The sequence below is a fragment of the Paramormyrops kingsleyae genome, chromosome 12, assembly GCF_048594095.1.
Source record: "Paramormyrops kingsleyae isolate MSU_618 chromosome 12, PKINGS_0.4, whole genome shotgun sequence".
Taxonomy (NCBI): domain Eukaryota; kingdom Metazoa; phylum Chordata; class Actinopteri; order Osteoglossiformes; family Mormyridae; genus Paramormyrops; species Paramormyrops kingsleyae.
In genome coordinates this window covers 5,832,697-5,853,091 of record NC_132808.1, presented here as the reverse complement: position 1 = coordinate 5,853,091, position 20,395 = coordinate 5,832,697, and the positions used below count along the sequence as shown (strand labels likewise).

The 20,395-nt window shown below is 41.8% G+C and overlaps 1 protein-coding gene across 1 annotated transcript; it reads right to left on the bottom strand.

Moving 5' to 3' along the window:
• Positions 1–2,480: 2,480 nt before the first annotated feature.
• On the bottom strand, positions 2,481–13,327 carry LOC111837737 (butyrophilin subfamily 3 member A3-like). The gene is made up of 7 exons (XM_072718429.1): positions 13,138–13,327; positions 12,540–12,650; positions 9,549–9,584; positions 8,366–8,416; positions 4,418–4,444; positions 4,031–4,084; positions 2,481–3,765 (listed from the first exon to the last, which is right to left on the bottom strand). The coding sequence occupies exons 1-7, from the start codon at positions 13,313–13,315 to the stop codon at positions 3,239–3,241; spliced, it is 984 nt and encodes a 327-aa protein (XP_072574530.1). The 5' UTR covers positions 13,316–13,327; the 3' UTR covers positions 2,481–3,238.
• Positions 13,328–20,395: the final 7,068 nt, after the last annotated feature.

Sequence of the window (20,395 nt, the reverse complement as noted above, 5' to 3'; positions counted from 1 at the left end):
AAAAATAACATATGATTCTTGTGTGTTTTACCCAAATCATATAAACTCTTTATATGACACTCAAAATAAATATACAATGCATATTAACTTCATTAGACATATATTTCCTTTATTCATGTAAAATGCATATGAAATTAATGTTTTGTCAGTGAATTAACTCATATGAATCATGAACAGTGGTTGCACACAAGTAGAATGAGTATTTTGAAAATGAAACATTTTTTTTCAGCTGATGTATTCATGAGAACATAAGACAGTTGAGTTAATCTCACTGAATTTTCCCATGTCTAATTAAACCAACTGAATGTGGAGAGATCATAAACATCTTTCATAAGAATAACATACAAATATATGTTTATTTAGAAACAATAAACAAGAAAAATGTATTTCCTACTAAAGCCATGTGTTATCACATATGGTAAAATGTCAAGTTAATGTAAAAGTTTATATTTTTCCTGTAGGATTTTCCCTTGACTGCCTCACATGTCAAGTGTGTTTTTTGCTATGATTGTGGCCATAATCATGCAAGAAAAACAATATCATAAATCATACAACAAAAAAAAATCATGCTTTGTCATATATAATTGAAATAATAAAAATGCTTGATACCCTTATATGACCCCTGCTGTTTTTTTCATATGGGACCTGCACAGTTCCCAGATCTCAACCCAATAAAGCACCTTTGGGATCATGTGTGGGTGGCATGGTGGTGCAGTGGTTAGTGCTGCTGTTTCACAGCAAGAAGGTCCTGGGTTTGGTCCCAGGTCGAGTGTTGGACCTTTCTGTGTGCAGTTCGTATGCTGTTTGTGTGGGTCTTTGCTGGGGGTCCAGTTTCTTCCCACAGTCCAAAAGTGTATGTGATAAATTAGTTGGTGACTCTAAATTGGTCCTGTGAGTGTGTGTGCACCCTGCGATGGGTTGGTGACTGACCAGGATTGGTTCCTGCCTGCGCCCATTGTTCCCAGGATAGGGTCTAGTCCCCCCATGACCCCTGTTGGGGTTAAGTGGTAACAGTGATGGATGGATATGATCAGGTACAATAGGATGAGTGCTAAGTACAGTATTAATCTTTCTGAATCAGCAGATAATGTGTATCGTTTGAGTTTTTTTTAAAACTGTTCAAACAGAGCCAGTGCCAAAATGCCTAAACAGGTATTTAAAAAACAGACACAAAACGAAGGTCGACGACATTAAAGAACAGCTGTTTTATTTCTAAGGCAGATTTGAACCACATATTAACACCTTAAATATATAAATATTACTAAGTATATAAATGTAGCCAGGCAATGTAACTGTGTTTAATGTAGCTATTAGCTAACGGTAGGCATTTGCTGACATAAGAACAAGTGAAATGTTAACTAGTGACGGCACATGAAGTGCAGTGATGCTTCTGTTACCTGAGCACCAGAGGGCAAATATTGACAGTTCAGGTATTTAAGGAACAGCAAAATGGGGCATCGAAATCTGCATTGCATTTCTGATGCAGTGCCTGGTCCACACCAACTGGCGCCAGGTTTAGGTATCCAAGCCTATGTCCTGACACTAAATAGCTGTACCAAGTAAAATTACCACTGAATGTCCGTCAGATATTCACAAAATCCAGGAAATTTTCATCGAGTCAGAATATTTTGCCTGTAAGTAGAAGCATGTGGCTAGATCCACACAGAGCATAGTAGGAGGACCAAGAGTGGGAGACCAAAGTAAAAACCATGAATGAAATGTAATCCAATATAGAATTTTAAAGTAACAACAATGAAAACAATGAAAAAAAATTAGACAGGACTTTCATCAGCGAAATATTTACTGTGCAGCATAAGAAGCATTCTAAGGACTACATGCTGTTGCAACGACGACTGGCAACAATGTATTTCCCAGACCACCCTGTCACCCAGTCATGATCTGCCTCCGTCTTATCCCCGCTTGGCCAGCAGAGGTCAGCGGTCACCCCATAATCACCTTGTTCCCAGCCCTCATGTCTTGCCTCATCACACCCATTTCTTGCCTGCCAATCCTGTTCCCTGTATATGTGTGCCCCCCCCCCCACTGTTTCCCAGCTCAGTTATTTTCATGCTCCATTTTCCATTGTTCCCAGCATGAGTATTCCTTGTATTTCCCCATTGGTCAGGCCTCCCTCTTTGGTGTTGTTAGTTTCTTTTTTCTTGCAGTTTTTTTTCCTTATTCTGCAGACTCCAGTGCAAAACGCAAAAGTAACACAAAACCTTTTAACTTAAAGTGCTTTTTTTAAACGTGTTCTACCTTTTTGAAACTAAAAGGAAAAATAAGAATAAATCAGAATGTTAATGTATAAACAATGTATAAGACTGAAAACAAACTGTTCTTATTTATTCTCTTTTAGGGATGTACATTTGCAAAAAACCATTTAAACCATTTCCTTTTTGCAGTTTTTTAATTATTCTTCAGACTCCAGCTCAAAATGCAAAAATAACATCTCAAAGCAAAACTGAAATTATTCCTACTGTGCCTCTTTGCATTGACATTAATAAATGATTTTGTGCCACAGTGCATTGTTACACCTGTACAGTGTGACCGGCAGACTGATCCCAAAACCATATGTATTTCCCATATGCATTATACAGAATGTAGAAATTAGCACAGCAAGACTCAATACACCACAGATGGATAAGCTTGAATTTAAAGGGAACATAATTATGGCAAACAAGCATCAGGTATTTTTCATTAATAACAGGTTCTGCTGGAGTGGTATCTCTCTGCTGCCATCAAGTGGTGAATCTGAACCATAACACACTTCCCAACAAATTATAAAACGGAGGTCTTTGGTCCTTGTACCCCAATAATCATTTATATAAAAGCTGGTACTCTTCAATAACAAGGCAAACTTAAAAATTAATAAGTAAACAAACTCTTGCATTGAATATAAAATGACATAACAAACCCAACGAAACATTTTTTAACAGCAGACATAAAGAATTAAAATTATATTTGAAAGAAATATGCAACCAACCTGTGATTGTACTTAAAATCATTAAATATCTGCATCCACTAAAATCACCTGATCACTATTCACAGACAGGTGATCTTTGGTAGATTCAGGGGGAGACAGTATGTATGTAACTATTGTAATCTTTCAGTTCAATTAATGCTGCTGGCACTGACAATGCATGTAGATAACAAATATCACAGAAAAAATAAGCCCAACATTATAATCATCAAATGCACAGTTATTAATCCTCGTCTGTGTCGAAACTGCTGTTTCAGATCAGTCTGTGTGACTGACAGGAGAGATGATCAGGGGACCTGATGTCATACTGTTACAGGGGTTAACAGCTGGATAGAGTTTCTCACTGAAGTTGTAACCAGTAAAAGAGTAGATATGGGACCTGGTGTCCACATTGTAAAAGGAAACCTGCCCCCTCTCATAGTCCACATACGCCCCCACCTTCTTAGGGGGGTCATTCAGAGAGAGGGAGGTGAGGGGGGTTGTAGAAACATTGTACACATTCTTCTCTAGTATCAACAGCAGGAAGCCATTCTCTGAAGTTACAATGTACTTCATCCTTTCAACAGACTCTTTCACAAATCCAACTGAAAAGCATCCCCTTGTCCCAACCTCAACCTCATAGTAATGTCTCCCTGAAGAGAAACTCTCATTTCCCAGGATCCCGTACCATTTACTGAACCTCAGTGGGCTGTCAGGTAGGAGGCGGTCACTGAATCTCACTTGTTTGCCGTCCTCAGAAACGGTAAGATTACGATGTGCTGTTCTGAGGTCCAGAATGACATTAGCTGCAAATAATAAATATGTGTTACTTTGGGTTCCTTCATAGATCATCCTGCAACAGAGATGACATAGTAGACAGTACAGTATGGTACATCTACAAATGATTCCTTTACACTTTGAAGCTGATTGCACAAATGTAGCTATCTAAACACCTCAAATTGATTTCACTTAAGTAAATAATACATTCATACATTTATTAAATTTTCTGATATATTTTTCTAACATGGATGTTAGTTACCTAAAAAAAACCTTGAATCGACTCAGTCCTACCTGCTGCTTTACAGATCCACTTCCACACTGGCTGTTTGACAGCTCCTTGTTTATCTAAACAGATTCCATTAATGATGTCAGATTGCAGCCTCACTCTGATGCAGACTTATGAAATGTACAAAATCTTTTCATATATGATTCCCTTATTTTCCTAATATAGTGAGGTTTCAACATTTATTCATTTAAACAAGTCTATACAGCCCATTTTCCTTTAATACTCTCATCAGAATAATGTAGGCAGTATATTTCATCCATCTCAGAAGTCAGAAGCTTAATTTAATAACATTGGGAAAAAATGTAGAAAGTGGCATTCAAGGGAGTGAAAGCCAATCAGAAGTAACATTAAGATAACATTTGAAAAAAAAAAAATCTGATTGAAAAACTTACTTGTCCATTTAGCAAAACCATCCTCAGCTGAAATAAAACATCAAGTGTGAAAAACTGTATTTTGTCAAGAGAATAACAACTGAATGATATTTGCAATATTGTTTACATTACATGAATAACCTACATTTCAACAGAAGATCAGAAAGGGACACATTAGGTGATCAAACACAAATCCAAGACTGTAATGTGTTCACAATAACAATCATTACAAACACATCATCACAGCAATCACAGAAAGCATTATGACATTCAATTTGCAAAGTTTATCAACAATGTATTTTCTTTGTCTATATTAGAGGGCCTACATTCTTTGATCCTCTGCCTACAAGGGCCCCTGACCCTATAGGGCCTCTGATGGAAACATGGAGGGAGGGCGTTTGGCTGCCAAGGGCCTCGCAAACATTTTGCCCAGGGGCCCACACAACCCATAATCCGTCCCTGCATATGTGCACTTGGCACCAGGAAACCGTAGGCCGCAGTTCAATGATCGACTTTGTAGTCGTGTCATCGGACTTGCGGCCGCATGTCTTGGACACTCGGGTGAAGAGAGGGGCGGAGCTGTCAACTGATCACTACCTGGTGGTGGGTTGGCTCCGCTGGTGGGGGAGGAAGCCAGCCAGGCCTGGCAGGCCCAAGCGTATAGTGAGGGTCTGTTGGGAACGTCTGGCGGAATCCCCTGTCAGAGGGAGTTTCAACTCCTACCTCCGGCAGAACTTCTCCCATGTTCCGGGGGAGGCGGGGGACATCGAGTCCGAATGGGCCATGTTCCGCGCCTCCATTGTGGAGGCGGCTGACCGGAGCTGTGGTCGTTAGGTGGTCGGTGCTTGTCGCGGCGGCAATCCCCGCACCCGCTGGTGGACACCGGTGGTGAGGGATGCCGTCAAGCTGAAGGAGTCTTATCGGGTCTTTTTAGCCTGTGGGACTCAGGAAGCAGCTGACAGGTACCGGCAGGCTAAGTGGGATGCAGCTTCGGCGGTCGCTGAGGCAAAAACTCGGGTTTGGGAGGAGTTTGGCGAGGCCATGGAGAATGACTTCCGAATGGCTTCGAGGAGATTCTGGTCCACCATCCGGCGTCTCAGAGCGGGAAAGCAGTGCAGCATCAACACTGTTTATGGTGGGGATGGTGCGCTGCTGACCTCAGCTCGGGACGTTGTGGGTCGGTGGAAGGAATACTTCGAAGACCTCCTCAATCCCACCGACACGCCTTCCAATGAGGAAGCAGAGTCTGGGGACTTGGGAGTGGACTTACCTATCTCTGGGGCAGAGGTTGCTGAGGTGGTTAAAATGCTCCTTGGTGGCCGGGCCCCGGGGGTGGATGAGATCCGCCCGGAGTTCCTCAAGGCTCTGGATGTTGCGGGGCTGTCTTGGTTGACACGCATCTGCGGCATTGCGTGGACATCGGGGGCAGTGCCTCTGGATTGGCAGACCGGGGTGGTGGTCCCCATCTTCAAGAAGGGGGACCGGAGGGTGTGTTCCAACTATAGAGGGATCACACTCCTCAGCCTCCCTGGTAAGGTCTATTCGGGGGTGCTGGAGAGGAGGGTCCATCGGATAGTCGAACCTCGGATTCAGGAGGAGCAGTGTGGTTTTCGCCCTGGCCGTGGAACAGTGGACCAGCTCTATACTCTCGGCAGGGTCCTGGAGGGTGCGTGGGAGTTTGCCCAACCAGTCTACATGTGCTTTGTGGACATGGAGAAGGCATTCGACCGTGTCCCTCGGGGAGTCCTGTGGGGAGTGCTCTGGGAGTACGGGGTGCCGGACTGCCTTATAAGGGCTGTTCGGTCCCTGTACGACCGGTGTCAGAGCTTGGTCCGCATTGCCGGTAGTAAGACGGACTCGTTCCCGGTGAGGGTTGGACTCCGCCAGGGCTGCCCTTTATCACCGATTCTGTTCATAACCTTTATGGACAGAATTTCTAGGCGCAGCCAGGGCGTTGAGGGTGTCTGGTTTGGTGACCTCAGGATTAGGTCTCTGCTTTTTGCAGATGATGTGATTCTATTGGCCTCATCAGACCGTGACCTTCGGCTCTCACTGGAACAGTTCGCAGCCGAGTGTGAAGCGGCTGGAATGAAAATCAGCACCTCCAAATCCGAGACCATGGTCCTCAGCCGGAAAAGGGTGGAGTGCTCTCTCCAGGTCGGGGGGAGGAGGTCCTTCCCCAAGTGGAGGAGTTTAAGTATCTCGGGATCTTGTTCACGAGTGAGGGAAGGATGGAGCGGGAGTTCGACAGGTGGATCGGTGCGGCGTCAGCAGTGATGCGGGCACTGCATCGGTCTGTCATGGTGAAGAAGGAGCTGAGCCAAAAGGCAAAGCTCTCATTTTACCAGTCGATCTACGTTCCTACCCTCACCTATGGTCATGAGCTGTGGGTAGTGACCAAAAGAACGAGATCGCGAGTGCAAGCGGTCGAAATGAGTTTTCTCCGCAGGGTGGCTGGGCTCTCCCTTAGAGATAGGGTGAGGAGCTTGGTCATTCGGGAGAGACTCAGAGTAGAGCCGCTGCTCCTCCGCATTGAGAGGAGCCAGATGAGGTGGCTCGGGCATCTGCTTAGGATGCCTCCTGGACGCCTCCCTGGTGAGGTGTTCCGGGCATGTACCACTGGGAAGAGGCCCCGGGGAAGACCCAAGACACACTGGAGGGACTATGTCTCTCGGCTGGCCTGGGAACGCCTCGGGATCCCCCCAGAGGAGCTGGAGGAAGTGGCCGGGGAGAGGGAAGTCTGGGTTTCCCCGCTGAGACTGCTGCCCCCGCGACCCGACCTCGGATAAGCGGAAGTAAATGGATGGATGGATGGATAGTAGTGCTGTCAAACGATTAACATTTTTAATCAGATTTATCACAGGGTTGCTGTGGATTAATTTCGATTAATCACGATTAAATATCATTCATTTTTAATCTATATTAATCGCATTTCATTTTGCATGAGCAAACAGACTCAAGAAAAAAGGGAATATATATACACTTAACATGTTTATTGAACATCTTGAACACGAGTCAGATGCATTCCATCTGCCACAGAAGTGCAATACCATGGACCCATATCAAAAAGCAAGATTTTTTGCTTAGCCGGACAACTTGTCGGATTTAAGGTACCTCAGTTTAAATGGTCTTTATTTTCATTCACTTACAATTAGCCCGAACTACCGTAAATCCGTGAAATCCAATTCTAGCCCGGTTAATTGCCATTGTTAGCAATATCAGTTGATAACACATTACGCGCAGTGCTTTACGTATAAAACTCCGTAGCAACATGTCCACAGATAACTTGGACGGTATAGTCCAGATATTTCTGGGATCTCCAAGGAACAAGAGTGTGCATGTCGTCACTTCCGGTTTCAAAACTCGGAATACGAGTTCCGAGGGCAAATGGAACGCACCAAAACTGCCCGAAATGGGTTGACAGAGACATTTCAGGGATTTTGAGTTATTCTGCACTGCAGATGGGTTAATTGTGTTAAAAATTTTAATCAGATTAATCATGATGATGGATTAATCCGTGTTAACCAGTTAATTTTGACAGCCCTAATAAAAAGGCATAACACAATATAACCTGTTTATTATGCATTGTAAATGCTTTATGAAGTTTTCAGTAACACTTTACTTAAGGTCACGTTTTCAGTAATTTAAAAACACATTCATAATACATTATAGTGCATTCATAAAGCATTATAAACACAGATATAAGTATTTAGAAAAAAACATAACATATTATAGCATTGATTATGCATTTTGACTGCCTTATGAAGCTCTCATTCATATCATGCACTATAGATACCTTAATAATGCAGAACAAAGCATCTTTAATGCTGTTAGTATATCGCCCTCCTAAAATTGCCACTAATTTCCTGACAGAATTTAATTAACCCCTCACAGTCATCTCATCTCTCTGCCCTTCCATTATTGTTCTTGGTGACTTTAATATCCAGTGTGGAGGTTAATAACACTTACCAATGATCAGTAGCTCCTTCACCTCATTCTGTAGGTCAGATCTCTGTTGGACTATTATACAGTATTGTTACCAAATTAATTTGGGCACAAGGAAAATACTTCACAGATATTTCACACTGATTAGTGCACATGTATGAACAGACAGCCCATAAAACACTATGCAACGTATGCAAGTTTACTCATGCTCATTGTATGTGTATGTGTGATTGTATTGGTAATATTGCAGTTGTTAACTGTGATGTAGTCCTTGATACTCATGCATATGAATTTGGCTAAAGTAAAGAAAATAAGAACTATATATACAAGCGTGTTTATTCAGCATCGACACCCTTTCTGCTTTTTATATATTGTTTTTTTTAGTCAAGCTGAACATTTTTGTTGAACACCAGCCCCACCTTTCAGTGAAATAATGTAACCTTGAGACACCGTTTGATTTATTATCCGATTCCATGATTCGTTGAGTCATACGGTCAGGCGCAAAAAAGACGAAAAAAAAAGTGAATCACAGAATCGATTTTAGAATCGATTCATTACAACGGACAGCTCGAAAGAATCAAATCAGTTAATTCAGTCAAACTTCCCATCACTACTGTGTAGCGACTGGGCCACATGAGCTCACCGCGCCCCCTAGCGTGGTGGAGCACTTCCGGTTTGGGATCGTCTACTTGCTGCGCATTTTCTTTCTGTTTCTCCTTTTTCTTTTGTTTGTCTTTTTTCACTTGTAGCACATTTTCGTTTTGTTTCTGCTTTTTCTTTTGTTTGTCTTTTTTGAATTGCAGCGCATTTTCATTTTGTTTCTGCTTTTTCTTTTGTTGGTCTTTTTTGAATTGCAGCACATTTTCATTTTGTTCCTGCTTTTTCTTTTGTGCGTGTTTTTTTAATCTGCAGCACATTTTCATTTTGTTTCTGCTTTTTCTTTTGTTTGTCTTTTTTTCAATTGCAGTGTATTTTCATTTTGTTTCTGTTTTTTATTTTGGTTGTGTTTTTTAATTTGCAGCGCATTTTCATTTTGTTTCTGCTTTTTCTTTTGTTTGTGTTTTGTCTCTAGGGGCCACCGTAAAGAACAGCCAAACAGCAATTGCGAAGTATTGTTGCTATATTACGACCATTACTGAGCATTTCTTTGTTTTGTGTCTTCCCTGCCTGCCCTGCCTGCCTGCCTCTTCGTGCCCTGCCGTCTCACCTGCCCTGCTTCCCCGGTCGTCTCTGCCTTCCTGCACTGTAAAAAAAAATAAAAAATGTTCAGCCAACTCAAAAATTCAAGGCAACATGCTGTAATACATTTTTGAGTTAAGCTAGTCAACTCAGTTACAAAAGTTCAATAAACCTATAGACAGAGGTTCAGCTAACTGACTTAAGAGTTAAGGCAACACTGAAATACAAGTTAGATTAACCTAGGTACAAAGTTTCAATAAACTTAGATTATTAAATTGTCAACACTATTTTGGAAGTTCGATTAACGTAGGTACAGAGGTTTAGTCAACTTTTTTAAATAGCAAGATTCAACTGTAATATTTCAAGTTGCCTTGTTTAGAGTACTAAAAAACTTATATTACCATTAAGAACATAAGAACTATAGAAATGAAAGGAGGCCATTTGGCCCATCGAGCTCGCTTGGGGAGAACTTAACTAATAGCTCAGAGTTGTTAAAATCTTATCTAGCTCTGATTAAAAGGAACCCAAGGATTCAGCTTGCACTACGTTATCAGGAAGACTATTCCATACTCTGACTACACGCTGTGTAAAGAAGTGCTTCCTTAAATCCAGTTTGAAATGTTCTCCCGCTAATTTCCACCTATGGCCGCGAGTTCTTGTATTTGAACTAATGCTGAAGTAACTATTCGGTTGAACAGCATCCAAACCTGTTAGAATCTTATAGACCTGGATGATGTCCCCCCTCAGTCTCCTTTGCTTGAGGCTGAACAGATTTAGCTCAACTAACCTTTCCTCGTATGACATTCCTCTAAGACCAGGAATCATTCTTGTGACCCTACGCTGCACCTTTTCTAAGGCCACAATGTCCTTTTTAAGATATGGTGACCAAACCTGTACACAATATTCTAGGTGAGGTCTCACCAAGGAATTGTATAATCTTAGCATTACCTCCCTTGACTTAAACTCCACACACCTGGAGATATACCCCAACATCCTATTGGCCTTTTTTATTGCTTCCCCGCACTGGCGAGAATGAGACATGGAAGCATCAACATACACACCAAGGTCTTTCTCATAATCAGCTACCTTTATTTCAGTAGGTCCCATAAAATACCTGTACTTTATATTTCTGCTCCCTACATGGAGTACCTTACATTTGTCTATGTTAAATTTCATCTGCCTGCCTGCCTCTTCGTGCCTAGAACCTATAGGCTAAAAAGGAAACATTGGATCAACTTAAAATATTACTTAATTTTTTCAGACTTTTTTCAAGTTTGGTTAATATAATTTTTTCAGGTCAGTTCAACTTAAAGTAGTCAATCTAATACATTAGATTTTTGCACTTAAAACCAATAAAACTGCTCATGCTCAACTAATGAATATAATTTGAAACAACTAAATAACCCAAAAGCCAGTTTACTGCAACAGTCCACTTTATTACAACGCATTGTTGCATCCTTGCATAAATAGCTATAAACAAGATACAGTGGCCAGAAACAGTACCTTTTGTCTTTAGACCACAACTTGGGATGGAAGAACAAATCAAATCATTTTGCTCATTTAATATTCAGATTTTAATTAAGCTTAATGTTTAGAAAAGCACCACGATTGAGGATGGTATGGCACTAATATTAGTCTTTACCACATTTATTTACTAGTTTTTCTGGGTTGATGTATGCTAATTGGTTTGAGTAGTGTAGTTCATATGTATATGCATGCCCAAAGAAATCTTACTATGCTTTATTATTTGCTATTCTGTTAAAGACAAATTTATCAATTGTAGAGGTGCATATGGTCTGGATGCATTTCCTAGAGAATCTAGGCTGAGAATAGAAACAAAGCAGTTAATTTTCCGTAGCATTTTCTGATGCTTTCTCCAAACCATAGAGCCTACTCCATCTCACCTATAGTCACTGGAAAGCACACAAAATCAATTTCTGTGGTTTTTGTTCTCTTGCCCTATTCATTGCAATCGTGGTGTATTTTAAAAAAAAACCTGTTAAGTCAAAAACAGTACTGTGTCATGTTATGCAAATATACATCCGGCACCATTGGTCTACAGGGAAGTGGGCAGTACCAGGAGCTGCACAGAAAAGGGCATCACAGCTGTCCTGACACCTTTCCACATATGTTAATCATCCAAGGGCAGGACCAGCAATCAAATATACTGCTACAACATTAAAATGGATACACTCTGGAGACACATCCAGTACATCTCCTAGAGTTTTTCTTCTGACTTGTTATCAAGATGCTATAAAACCACAAGAATCACAGCTCCGAGATCAGTCAAAACTGAGCCAACAAAACTTCAATACAAAACAAGAAAAAGCTGTAAGGTCCTTTTTGGTCAGAGTCTTTCACATGACGGTAGGTAAATCGGGGTGGCTCTTCTGATCCTCATGACTTCTTGTGTGCATATTAAAATGGGGCAGCTAAAAAACTGAAGTTGAACACATTACAGAAAATAATACATCAATCCTACATGAAAATTTTAGATCAAACCAGCTACACCCTTGTGACACTTTTTTCAGTGGGTTCTAATGGTAATATAAGTTTTTTAGTACTTTAAACAAGGCAACTTGAAATATTACAGTTGAATCTTGCTATTTAAAAAAGTTAATGAAAACATTAACTCTTAAAATGTCACCTAAACAAGGCAGGTTTATTTAAATTTAATTTTGACTCCTCAAACAAAGTTGACTAAACCTCTGTACCTATGTTAATCGAACTTGCAAAATAGTGTTGACAATTTAACAATCTAAGTTTATTGAAACTTTGTACCTAGGTTAATCTAACTTGTATTACAGTGTTGCCCTAACTTTTAAGTCAAAGTTAGCTGAACCTCCGTCTATAGGTTTGTTGAACTTTTGTAACTGAGTTGACTAGCTTAACTCAAAAATGTATTGCAGCATGTTGCCTCGAATTTTTAAGTTGGCTGAACATTTTTTTACAGTGTAGAGCTAAAGCCTACTGCAGTGTAATTTACAGTTTTTACACTTTAATCACTTAAATTACTTACACAGGACACTCAGTCCAGCGATGAGAATAATCAGTGTGATGATCCACAAAGAGATGAACACTGCCGATGTCCTCTTGTACAGTGTCTCTTGGTCAGTAGTGCTTTGTGGTTCTGAAGGTTTAAAATAAACTAATTATTAGCATTCTGGGTCACATTTCCATGCAGTCCAATTCAGACTGATAGGTTTTTTTGAACAATTGACTTTTGCACATATCTTGATGTTTTTTTTCAGATTAATTGAAATTTAGATTAAAAATCTACTGTTCACTGTCAGCATAACAGAAATGGAGTGACTCACAATGATAACATTTATTTAGCATTCGTTGTTGTTTAAAGCAAAGTACAAATGAGGCAGATAGTGCATTCAAGGAGCCAATTAGCCATAAATAAATGATGGTGATGATGTTACATCCAGGAGTTGCAGCAACAGAACAATTAAAGACTCAAAGCTTTAGCAGATTAATCCTTTGTCTGTGCAGGTCTAATCTACGGTCAACACCAAACCTGTTTACTTATAGCTGATAATTTGTGCACTAACAAAACACTTCAAAAATGCTACTGATACATGCAACGTATGAAAAGCATCAGTTACTCTCACCACAGTCTGGCTGAACACTGACTCTTCCAAGAGGAGTAAACTGCTTTCCAGGTCCAGATGAATCAATGGGATTTTGTGAATGATCAGATGTGAAATTCAGCTCAATGTTTGCATATATGTTATCCATTTCTGGTATAAGGAGAATTAAGAACAGATAAAGCAATGAGAATTCACTCATATGCTATGGGCAGCCTAGAGACACCACTTCATATAACAGGAAGCATTGGTGGTGGGGCTGGTAGTGGTGGTTTGGGGGGGGGGGGAGTCAGACACAGAGAGAACATGCATGGTCCACATGCAAAGAGGAAGCATTGAGAATCAAGTCTGGTTCAAAGGCACCTGTTTTATTCCAGTTCTTATACAACCTAGTGTTATATACGATTGTGAAAGTACAATATTACACATCATATAATATTGGGGCATGGTATCAGTCAATCATCCAAAGGCAACTTTTTAAATAATAAATAAGAATTTGTTGCAGAAAGGCCAAGACCACACTGCAGTAATTCATTGCTGAAGTTGGTCACCATATGACGTTCAATCAATTAATCCACTACATGTGTGTACAGTAATGTGCCAAGGAAGTATGTTTAAAGTTTTTAGCTCTGCAGTAAGTGTACATTTGTTCAGGGCTGACTTTAGGTGAAGTTTTGAAATGGTTGATCTGATATTTCTATAGAGATATAATCAGAATTCAACACCAATATAAGCATAACTCAGTTTTCTTTGGCTGCCAGCAGTGGCGGCTGGTCCATAGGGGGCGCTCGGGCGCTGCCCTCCCAGATGTGGGGGGAATATAAAATATATAAAAAAAATAATAATAATAATATATATATATATATTATTATTATTATTATTTACAGTTGAGGGGCAGCTTCCACCAAATTCGGTGAGATCGTTATTGAATTACCTTTTTGCGAGAAGGACGATGGTGGAAAAAAATCCACGTTAAGGAGCTGGGACCCGACAAGCCCGAAATAACTGTAGCTGTAAATTGTTAATTTACTTTATCTGTGAAACTGCTGATTTTGAGAAGGAAATTAAATTATGATTGTGAAATTGTCATTTTCTGACTGTTCATTTGAATGCTTATACTTGACTAGGAAGTGAAATCTATTGGTACGTCAGCCCCACCAAGAATTTTTTTCACCAGCCGCCACTGGCTGCCAGAGACTTTTGCACAGTTCTTTATACGCATTTAATGCTGAAGTACTGGCAGGCCTTACTGTGAGTGGTTTTCCTGTACACTAAGAGGCCACTTTAAAAAGTACCACTACCCCTACGTAGCTGTGGTATACAGTAGCTCCTTCTTATAGGATTAAGAAGTTGTGTGTAGAGAGAAGCATTTTTTCTTCCACTGAGCTGCTACACTTGTAGTTTTCCTGTTAGCTATAGCAAGTGTGGGGGGGTCTGACACGGGCAGCAGGAGTGGTCACATGACACTGGTAAATGCATAGCATATGCAGTCATTCGAGCCAGGAAGTTATAAAAATTTGCCAAGGTGGCAAATTCTCCTGTTGTTGCATTTCACTACAGTCAGGGATCCAGGCGGATTTGGAGCAAGGGTGTGGCATGGCGCAGGCTCAGAGAACACGGGAGTTCATTCACAAACAGAAAAACACTAGAAACACATTAAACAGAAACAGACCATTAGGGGTCAAAACAAAAAAAAAAGGAATAACAATGACTGACTACAAATGGGGCGTGCAGGCGGGCAGGCAACAAATAACAAAACACCAGGGTAACCACTCAGACATTAAATACACTAGAAATACTACACTGACGAACAACAATATACATACAATAAACCACTGGGGAACTGAACTGAGACAGGGACTTAAATACTGAGGGGTAACAAGGCTAACACAGGACAGGTGAGACTAATTAACAAGGTTTGGGAAAACAGGCCACAGATGAAACTAATAATTAAATCAGGGGACTGGGAGGGAAAAACTAAGACAGTGACAGAAACAAGGAAACAGAATCTAACACTGGGAATGACAGACCGGTAAAAACACAATCAAGGGCATAAAGGCAAAAAAACCCAAAACCGAATACAAATTATGATAGTGATTTAGTATTATACTTGTGGATACTGGTTTCTGTACAAGGCCGGATCCACACAGGCTTTTGCTCTTTGCTGCTGGGGCTCCACACTGAGGGGGTGCTGCACTGGTGGGTGTTTGTAATCTTCACATTGGGTTGTATCTTGCAGTGCTATTTATGTGTCTTGTGTGTGTAGTGCTTGTCGTGTTGCATGCTTGTGTGCTGTTGGGCTTTGCTGTTTTTCTTCCTCATCAGGGGCTTCCTGAGCTGAGGGCTGTGCGTGTCGATCTGACCTTACTATCTGGAGCCGGCCACCTTTGGCAGCATTTCTTTTTATTTGTTTAATTGATTTTAGTTATTTGTAATAAAGTGGATTGGGTTTTATTTCCATATGCCTCTTTCTTATTGTTCCTTCACAGGGAGGGTTTAAACTCAGCCACATTTCAGGAAGGAACATTAAGGGTTTCTCCTGCCCTTATCCGGAGGTGGCGTAGTCAGAGAGCAGCATGGGTATTCTGTGCTTTGGGCACCACACAAGCCTGGTCATTCTCTTCTGACTTCTCTCATTAACAAGGAGTTATTTGGCAACTCTGTTTTTCTTGCAACATTCTCTGCAAACTGTAGACATTATAGTACAGACAAGGAAGGTGGTTGTTTCTGAGATGCTGGCACCGACAATCCTTCCATGTGTAAAATCACTTAGATCTAACACCTTAGTAAACAGTATGCCCCTCCAATGTGTTAACCATGTGGCAGTGAATAAATATACAGCTTGCAGACGGGGTACCAGATTCTCAGGTACTGTCTGATATGGTGGTTTCAACGTGGCAGAAAAAAAGATATGCTGTAAAATTTTGGTGCACTGAACAAGAGGTTTTATAGAGAATGATGCACTAAAAAATAAAATCCCCTGATCAGTGACTATTAGTGCAAACAACATAACACCTCAGTAGAACAGTCGTTGAAAGTTATTTTCAAACTCACTACTCATCTGTTCGTAAAGCCGATGGGCCACAACGCTGCTACCTAAAAATAACAAAAAGCAGAAGCTACAGAAACCACACTATTAGAGTAGAAAAATGTTGCCTGATCTAAATGAATCTCAATTTATTTTGTCACATACTGATGGTATTTTCTCACAAGAGAAAATTCCAGACTGTCCCTAACAGGAACATCGATTCCATGTATTTTAATGGTGAAATATGTTATATGATTGTTACACCAGATATATGCAAATGTTAAAAACTGGCAGGCGCTACAGAGCACTGTACGCCAAAATAACCACATACATGAATAGTTTCTTTCCACAAGCCATCACTTATGTGTCAAGGATAATACTTGTGCAATATCTACTATCACCAAGCATCCACTGTACCTCATGCATATATAGCAACCAACATCTTGCACTATGCACCTTTGCACTATGTCATGTCTTTCTGGCTGAAGTCTCGTCTGTACGCACTAGATTTAATTGTTTGTTTTTTGCAGCCCCGCAAAGGTACTTGGCCAATAAAGCTGATTCTGATTCTGAAAATAGGCTCAAAATGTGATGCTGTGTTCTTATTTTAACTTATTGAGGAGGTGGTCAAAAATGTATTTTAATAAATATTGTGATATTGTACAGCATACTACACATAACAAGAACAGCACAGCAACATTCAGAGGGAAATCTAGAGCTCCCAAGGACTTATGTAGGCAGCAGAATCACATCTTTCACAAGCCCAAAACACCCTCTACAGTAGTGTGTGGCCTAGTGCCAAGAACCTTTTTTTTTGGCAGCTGCAGGTGGGATTCTGGGGCTGCAAATATGAATAGGGTTGAGGGTTCCATTCACTGCACCTACAATGCCAGGGATGCCTGCAATGGCATGAAAACCAGTTTTAGTGTCACGTAAGGCAGTGTTTCCCAACCTTTTTTGAATTGTGTACCCCCTGAGAGATTTTCTCATACCACAAGTACCCCCTTTGTCAAATGTGTTGATGATTCAATAAAAGTAGAACGTACAACTGATTATCAAATTTAAAACATTTTATTAAATCTCCATAACTTGAACATTTAATTATTGGGCATTTTATTCTTTTCAGTTTAAATTTAACATAAATATATATGTTGCCATGAAAGTGAATGATAAATCTGAAAATAAATACTAAATTTAAAAAAAAGTAAATAAACCTCCCTTTGTTATAACAAAAGCTGAATGAGTCCCCTTTAAACAGACATTTAAACTTAGAACATCAGGAGCAAAACACTAAAATAAATAACCATATCAGTTTTACTTTGTTTTCATCATTCAACTTAGTTTAGTTTAATGAGACACCTGAGCTTGCTTATCTTTGATAAGCTCTGATAGATCTGGGGGCAGTGTGGAAACAGCTGTTACCAGGCTGTTCTCCACATCCAGTCTATTCCTCTGCTTGGTTTTGATGTGTGTCAAAGCTGAGAAGGTCACCTCACACATATAGGTAAAACCAAAAGGTAAAAGTTCAAACAGTGCATGTTTTCCCAGTTCAGGATATTCCTTCTCCACATCACACCAAAACTCAGTCAATGTCTTCTCAGCAAATGCTATTTTCAGCCCACGGTCAGATGACAAATCCATGACATGCTCCTTCATTAAGCAACACATCCCAGACAGATTTTCTTTCTATACCAGGGCACAGCTAATGGAATGGCTGATAATATTTACCCATCATCAGGGAAATTAAATATTAAAAATTTTTCCACGTACCCCCTGTAATGTGCTCGCGTACCACTAGGGGTACGCGTACCCCCGGTTGGGAATCACTGACGTAAGGCATCCCCTCCTGCTGGACGTTGTACGAAGTTGTGCGCAGTGCAACAGAAATGTGATCAATCAATGCACAGATGAAGGATACAGCAGCCTTGCTGAGGCCATGTGCATCTGTAGGTCTGCAGGAACCCACCAGTGGCATAGAAGCAGAGAGCTGTCAGAAGCTGCATGGTGCATTGAGGGGAAAATTCCAGTGTATTCCTTTTTTCAGTTTATCCTACACTAGATGAAGAAGACACATTATATCACCCCAGGCCAGCCTGTATTTCTCTATCAATTGATTACTGAGGTGGTCCAAGGGGTTCGTGACCACCCGCAAAAGCAACTTGGCTTCCTGGTTGGCGCCGTCTCAAACGCTGTCTTCTTTTGACTTGCACAATTCTCTGCCATTGCTGATCATGACGGGTGATTCACTTTCCTAGTTCAAAACATGTGACTGAACACATAGCAAGTTTGATTGGTTAGCTCATTATGTAGCCTACTAGGGTTGTTCAGAATTTCTGAATTCGATTTTAAATTGACTTAGCCACACCCTGTAAGTTGTGCTGCTGGGTTTGGGACCCTGCATCTCGGCTTATTTGATGCATCAAATAACCTAATAAAGAATTTTCTGTCTTCATACTGTCATGACCTGCTTGTCCGATCCTCCTGTGTGCCACGCCTCCCTCATTACCTCGTGTTACTTCCCGATTGTCATCACCTGTTGCCTGTTATTTTCTGCCTATCCTGTGTATTTATTCCACGTCTGAGTTAGTGTTCCCGAGATCCGTCATTAATGTTTAGTTGTCGTTTTTCCCCGTGTGCTTCCTGTTCCTGGAATAAACCCCGTTTTACCTTCATTCCTGGCTGGCTTCGCTTGTTCGTCCGCTCGCATGCACACACAGCGCAACAGAATGACGGATCTCGCCAACGCACCTCCGCAGATCGAGGACCAACGTCTAAATCTGCTATGCAAGGTGATATACTGGCTGAACCTGCCAGAGGTTCGTGAGGACCCCAGACTGCGGGATCTAACCAGCAAGAGCAGGACCCTCCTTGAGGTGATGACCCTGCTGACGGGCGCACACGTGTTGATGTCGGCTATGACTTGCGCGCCCGTCTTAACAGCACAACAGCTTATGGAAGGAGTAATGGAGAAGTGGCTCCAGCCGCTCGTTTTCTCCGGAGCAACCCCCCTTCAACCAGCCAAAAAAAGCAGGAGAAAGAAGAAGCGCAGGGAGACCAAAGCAGAGGAAGACCCAACCGTGTACCTGAGGGCTTGCTCTCTCCCGGCCGCTCTGCCCACGGCACCGCCTTCTGCTGCCGCTCCGCCCGCAGCACCGCCTGCGGCCCACACTCTGCCTACATCACCGCCTGATGCCGCCGCTACGCCCGTCTCGCCCGTCCTGTCTGCCTTGCCCGTCCTGTCTGCCTTGCCCGTCCTGCCTGCCTCGCCAGCGCCCCCTGCTGGTCATGAGTTAGCGGTGCCCACTGTCGCTGCTACGCCCGAGGTCCCGGTGCCGCCTGCTGCAGCCGATACACCCGAGGTCCCGGCGCCTCATGCTACTGCCGCTACACCCGAGGTCCCGGGACTGCCTGCTGCTGCCGCTACGTCCTGTCTGTCTTGCCTGTCCTGCTTGCCTCGCTTGTCTCGTCTGCCCTGCCTGTCTCGTCAGCGCCCGCTGCTGGCTAAGAGTTGCCGATCGCTGCTGCCTCTGCCTGCAGCTGCTCCCGAGGCATGATGCCTCGGGCGCCTTGGCTGGGGCTTGGGGGGTGCCTGGAGGTGTTATGGCTCTTTTAAATTGGAGCCAGCGTGGAGCGATTTGACTGGAGCGGGAGGAACCTGATTCAAGCTGATAGAAGCTGATATATTTGTACTATACAGAGTTTAGCAGGGCAGAGTAGTGGCTCAGTGCCTTACTGTACAGTATTGTGCTGTAGCGTTCAGGCTTGTGGATTTGATTCTGACGCAGCCTCTCGGGGTGTTGACTTTTCAAGGGGTCTCAGTGTTTGAATGAGTTTCCTCCCCAAGACTTCCTGTTATATTAATTCATGTCACTAAGCTGCCCATAGTGTGTGGGTGAATTCTCATTGATTTATCTGTTCTCACTTCTTCCTGGAGCAGTGATGGATGGCCGGTATACGAACATCGAGATGAATTTCACAAATGATCATTTGCAAAAATGCAGCACTTTGTGTGAACAAAAAACAGAATATAGTCATGTTGGAGGAATCTGTACCCAGCCAGGCTATGGTGAGTGTAACTCTGGTGTTTTTATATCTTCTAGGAGCTCAGAAGTATTTTGTTACACAGATTACCAGCTACAATTATAATTAGTATGGCATTTACTGGAGATTCAACTGACATTGACAATCAACTAAACTGAAGGTGAACTCATCATCATGAGCCACTGATTACTGAATGTTATCATATGAATGTAA

Coding starts and splice junctions, on each gene's coding strand:
- LOC111837737 (XM_072718429.1), bottom strand. CDS start 13,315: ATGAGTGAATTCTCATTGCTTTATCTGTTCTTAATTCTCCTTATACCA. Junction 8,417..9,548: donor CGACCGGGGAAGCAGGGCAG/GTGAGACGGCAG, acceptor ACTGTATAATAG/TCCAACAGAGATCTGACCTA. Junction 3,766..4,030: donor GTGGATCTGTAAAGCAGCAG/GTAGGACTGAGT, acceptor TATTATTTGCAG/CTAATGTCATTCTGGACCTC.